The 6000-nt window shown below is 38.7% G+C and overlaps 1 protein-coding gene across 5 annotated transcripts in view; it reads right to left on the bottom strand.

Annotated features, from left to right (window-relative positions):
• Positions 1–4082: 4082 nt before the first annotated feature.
• LOC124143029 overlaps positions 4083–6000 on the bottom strand; it is a 46621-nt gene continuing 44703 nt past the window's right edge. For 2 of the 5 annotated variants that reach the window (XM_048381818.1, XM_048381821.1), the window contains 3 exons: positions 5348–5599; positions 4929–5106; positions 4084–4677 (listed from right to left, as the gene is read on the bottom strand). In XM_048381818.1, coding sequence (XP_048237775.1) covers positions 4445–4677; positions 4929–5106; positions 5348–5599 — 663 coding nt within the window. In that variant the 3' untranslated portion in view covers positions 4084–4444. Of the gene's footprint in view, positions 4678–4928; positions 5107–5347; positions 5600–6000 lie in introns of those variants that run through there. The other 3 variants (XM_048381817.1, XM_048381820.1, XM_048381819.1) reach the window with 3 other exon arrangements.

Raw genomic sequence — 6000 nt, 5'->3', positions numbered from 1 at the left:
GACTATTAATGATGTAATAGTGTAATTGTAATTAAATTGTACCAAAGTGGTGTTTATGAAATAAGCTGATTATTATAGTTATTGGAGCCAGGTATGAGGCAGACATTGAATCAAATTACATACTTCTCATCATCAGATGGGTCAGGGTAAGAGTTCATGCTGGATGATTTTCTTGTGTAAGGAGTTGGTCCGTTTTAATCCACATCCAAGAATGTCAAAAACATCGTTGGTTTAAAAAACAAATCTGTTTATAAAATCTGTTGTTGACACTTAACAAATGACTGGTTGACGTGGAACATGGTTGACATGGTCACGATTAGTCTAAAACATGTATGCAGTCTCATCAAAGTTTCTAAACAAGCACGGTTTATAAATCTGTCAATAATAAATCCTGACTAATCCGAATCTCTGTCAACACGGACCCCATTTATGCTTCTAAATCCGTAATGTTAATTCATCCCCAAGTAACATCTGCCTAATCCGGAAATTTTCAGACAAAGGAATTATGGGACAAAGGAACAATTTGCCATGCAGTTGACGCTTCCTTATCCTGATTAACGTTTTATTTTACCATGTAATTGACGACGCCTAACGCGGATTATTTTTCACATATGTCACACATGCCGTAAGCAGTTCCCATCAATAATCTTCTGTTACATCGTATGTATAAAAAACAGTGTTATACCCACATATGTTTGACAAATTGGTATTTAAATGTTATGACTTTGTATTCATGACTCACTTGTGTATATATTAACTTTTGTTCTCGTCGCTATATGTCTGATATAAAGACGATGCGACGTTAAATTTTAACTCACTCACTCACTCTAAAGCACGTTTTGCATTGTTTGGTTGAGCCATGGTGAAGTTGTAAACAGTTCACCATCCCAGCTCCACACCCACCACGGAGTATCACATGGACAATTCTGTAAGCCAGTGGCTCTCCATCTGGCAGCCTCAAGGATATTGGAATGATATACTCAAGCAGATTAACCAAAAGTCAATCAATTCACCAGATTGGTCCATAAGACACCACTTTATTGGCATACGACTCTAGGCAATTGGAATATTTCACAATCAAAATTCAAGATTTGTAACATAAATAATTTGGCCAAGTCCAAAAGTAAAAAGTCAAATCTGTACAAACTCATAAGTGTTCAGGGATACTAGCGGATGGATAGGACCGGGCCCATTCTACCACCCGTCTAGGTGAAGTCAGGGTGGAAGTGGTGTATTGGACAAAGGAACGCTTTTTCTGGAACCAGTGCCCTCAACCACCAGACTACCTTTCTCCACCGACACAGGGCCCCCACACGCTATTGATTTGTAAATTGACATTTTGGCATGTTAATGTGTTTTTTTTATGAAATCACGCATTTTCTGAAGTCAGTATGGCAAATTAAACCATTTGACCACTGTCAGGACCACTTTCAGGAGTCTTTTATCTATTGCAAACCGAAATTGTTTCTGTTTGGGTATAAAAAACTTTGCATTATTCTTATTCAATGTCACAAGAACTTTTGTTGTTCAGTATATGAATGGATCACTGAAAATCAGTGATGACACCAGTTGTTCCTCTTCTTTTTAAGCCTGTGTAGCACAAGCGACTCGCATAATTTGCATTAAGGCAAGTGACAGGCAGGAGTACAAGGACACGAATAAACAGGAAAAATAAACAGCAACGTAAATAAACAGGTATTCCTACATGTACGTCGACTAGATACAAAAATAGAGTCGCCACACATTGAAGGGTACACTGATCACTTCCAGATGTAAATTATCCAAAGAAATGTGTTCATTTTACAAAATACACAAGATTATATATCACTTCCAGATGTAAATGTGTCAAAGAAATACATAAGGTTTACCAAATCAATACTTTAGATTTCAAACATGAAGTTATTGTGGATAAGCATTGATGAGCTTGTTCGGGTTCACAACTTGATAGTGATTCACACGCTTATCATACAGTCGGAATCGTTCACTCGACATTTGATAATGACGGAGTTGTGTCAGTTTTGTTTTCATCATGCAAAGTATTTCTTTTTATGTGGACAAATCGCAATTAAACGGTGGCCTCCAGGGAGGTTGCGAAAAACACAAATTGGAAAGCATTGTGAAAATAACAGAATCAAAGAGCATAAAACCTCCACCACCAAATCCGACAGCAAATCAGCCATCTCGGACCATATAAGCAACTGTCCCAATCACATCACCAACTGGGACAACGTCCAAATCCTCGCCAACAACCTCCATGATTTCACTAAAACAAAACTAACAGAAGCAGTCCACATTCGCCGCCAAAAGCCAGCAATCAACACAGATCAAGGCTATTTCATCCCACCCGCCTACTATGAACTCATCAAACAATAATCACTTGTCCTGTTTATTGGCTTCATGACCCTTTTGGCTTCCAGCTATGTGTTTTCTGTCCATCGTGTTTTGACAACATCATCACTTTGTTGTCACACCTACCAATGTTATCCCACTCATGTATGCTATTGTTGTTACTGTTAATCCTCTACTGTTAAACCTCCACCTACTATATATATTCTGCACTATGTCCCTCATACCGACCCAAACATAGCCAAAACCACCACACTAGCATACATACATGAAAATTGGCCAAATTTGTGTCACATTTACACAGACGGATCCTCAGATCCGATCTCCAAACACACAGGTTTCGGAGTCCACATCACACAACCAACTAAAGGCACACAATCCTACTGACTCCCAAACAATCAATCAATATTCACGGCCGAACTAATGGGCATGGCCTCAGCCCTTCATAATCAACAATCTAAAAAGCAACAAAAAATCCTAATACTTACCGACTCGCTCAGTGGACTACAAGCCCTCCAAAATAAAAACACCAAAAACCGCCCTGAACTAATAAATCAGATACTAAAAAGCTCAAACGATTTAACTAAGGCAGGGAAACAAATAGTATTCATTTGGATCCCCGCCCACGTAGGAATATACGGCAATGAAAACGCTGATTAAGCAGCTAAACTATCCCTTAAAATCCCAGAAAAAAGCTTAAACCTACCCATCTCCAAATCAGAAATTAAAAATGTCAACAAACAAAAAATCACCAGAAAAACCATAATCTATCAAAACTCAAATAGCCAAATCAAAAAGGTTCTAAAAAAAAACCCTAACCAAACCAAAAATTCTACATCCGTCCAAAAAAAATCGACAGAGTAATTACTAAACTCCAAACAGGACATACCAACCTAAATAACAACCTCAAAATAATAAGAAAACACGCAACAGGAACCTGCCCACATTGCAAATAACAAGAAAACCCAGAACACGCACTCATACACTGCACCCACTACCTAACACACCGAACTACACTACAAACCACCCTAAATCTAAATAAGGCTCTTACTCTCGAAGCAATCCTAAACCCACAAAATAAAATAGAAAAATTTAAAGCCTTAGGCGTATACTTAATCAAAACAGGACTAATAAATCGCATTGAAAACCCCAATAAACTACCAAAACCAAACCACATAATCAAACTAACAAACTTCCATACTCAGGTCCCTTAGTTCGCCCCCCAAACCCTCTTGGCTTTTTTTCCAAATCTCAAAATTTCCAAAATTCTATATAAGCAGCCACTAAAACACCCCTACTGGATTGCCAAACAACTTTTTCCCCTTTTTCGGAAAGACATTAAATGGCTTGGCCGGAAAGCGCACGTAAAATCTCCAATATAAGTAAGTAAGTAACCCTCATACGCATCAGTCGGAAAGCGCACGTTATATCTCCAAAGTAAGTAAGTAAGTACCCTCATTCAGTCTTGCTTGTCAACGGTATAAGGATCTATACCGAAACGTCGCTTTTCACAGTATTAAAGAACTTGTTATCCATAAAAATTGTGTCTATCTTGTCATCCGTCAACTTCTAAGTAATACCTATCAAACAATTTATTGTGAAAATAATACACCCAAACATGTCTGTTTGATTTTCAATAGTCGAGTATGTTTTGTTTGTTTGTTGTGTAACGCAGCACTCAGCAATAATCCAGCTATATGACGGCGGCGTACATAATCGAGTCTGGACCAGACAGTCCAGTGATTGACACCATGAGCATCGATTTACACAATTGGGATCCATGACATGCATCAATTTGACTCAGCGAGCCTGAAAACCCGATCCCGTTAGTCGCCCTTTACGACAAGCATAGAAGGATCTTCACGGGTCAGTCGAGTATGTGCATGAGACTGATATGCTGAAGGGAGATACTATATAGAATAACATCATTTGTCAGTTATCAAAACTCACTCATATGAATATCAATAATGTTAATTAACTTTTTTTTTACTGTGCCGAACATGTAATGTTTGTCATAATGAGGATAGTTCCATTTAACAAAGAAACAACACCTATCTCTAATACTCGGCGAGGTCGTTGTATGTTTGTTGCAATGACATTACGCACGCCTGCAGGTAAGTTTGTGGAAAGGCCACGCCTTCCTCTGACATTTCCTGTCACAGTAAGACACAAGTTGACATCCCGTGCATTTCTTGCAATCTGCGGATGTCCTGCCACAAGTGTCACAAGATTGGGTGGAGGGACTAGCTGCCTGGGGTGTTGCAGGATTACCCTGGTTCCTGGAAGCGTAATTTCCACCAAAAACGTTATTTGCCATTTCTGTGAACGTTCCTGAAACATTGCGGGATATAAAAAAGATATTATTCTTTGTCCATGAAATAGTTGCAAGAAATTGTTTCAGTACATTATCGCACATTCTGAAATCAATCATCTTTAAGTTGGGACTGCTGGTTTTGCCGGTACTGCTGAACAATTTATTTATGATTATGACGATTTATTAACATTGACTGATCTAAATCATTCAATTATACATTGCATATAATATGAGTATAACAATGAACGTTCGTTAACAGGTGGCATACTCATGAAATCCTCTTGTGAAATTCCCGACAGACTCATGTTGTAAGTCTGAAAATCCATATACGGGTATCTTGCTCTCAGGAATGTTCTCATCACCCATCTCTCGTCTGGGTCTTGACAGTGGTCTTGGGCTCTCCGATGAGAGTTCAATTCCAGAATTTGCATCAGTAACGAATACCCCTGTACACAAATTTGCATGTAAAACATCTACACTACCCACTTCAAACCCAATGACGAATTGCATCACATAATTATATAAAACGTTAACGCCAAGGAACATAGATCCAGTTTTCGTTTGGCACTTAAATATAGTAGATAACACAGCATAGAATATATATAATCTGTTGTTAATCAGATTAAATTTTACCAAAGCGGTGTTTTTGAATTATGAAATATACCAGAAAAAGATTATCATAGTTACCGGAGCCAAGTATTTTGCAGACTGTGAATCCAATTCCATACAACCCATGGTCACTGAAGGGAAGGGTAAGATATCTTCCCTGCTGATTTTACCTTGTGCAAAAAGCTGGTCTAGTTTATCCACATCTAAGAATGTCAAAAACATCGTTGGTATATTTTCATATATCTTCAGACCCTCCAGACAAAATCTGTTTTTGACTCTGGTTAAAGTATCTGGCTTACTTGGAACTCTGATGGCCACGTCCGTTGGTACCTGTTGGTAAAGGAAAACACTATATGAACATGCATTTGAATCTGTCAAAACCGGTCCGGACTATTCTTGATCTGTCAATACGGACCCCATTTATGATCCCAAATTCACGATGTTAATATAGCTAAAAGTGACAAATTTCATTCCATAATTTCAGAAATTGATGAGTCGACCCGCGAAGATCCGGGGTAGAATAGGTCTTCAGCAACCCATGCTTGTCGAAAAGGTCGACTATGCTTGTCGTAAGAGACGACTAACGGGATCGGGTGGTCAGGCTCGCTGACTTGTTTGATGCATGTCATCGTATCCCTAATGCGTGGATCGATGCTCATAATGTCAGTCAATGGATTGTCTGGTCCAGACTCGATATAGGTCAGCATTTATAACCAGACTCCACAACAACC

The sequence above is a fragment of the Haliotis rufescens genome, unplaced genomic scaffold (assembly GCF_023055435.1).
Source record: "Haliotis rufescens isolate VD_foot unplaced genomic scaffold, xgHalRufe1.0.p SCAF_4, whole genome shotgun sequence".
In the NCBI taxonomy this organism is placed as follows: domain Eukaryota; kingdom Metazoa; phylum Mollusca; class Gastropoda; order Lepetellida; family Haliotidae; genus Haliotis; species Haliotis rufescens.
This window is presented reverse-complemented; position numbering and strand designations above follow the sequence as displayed.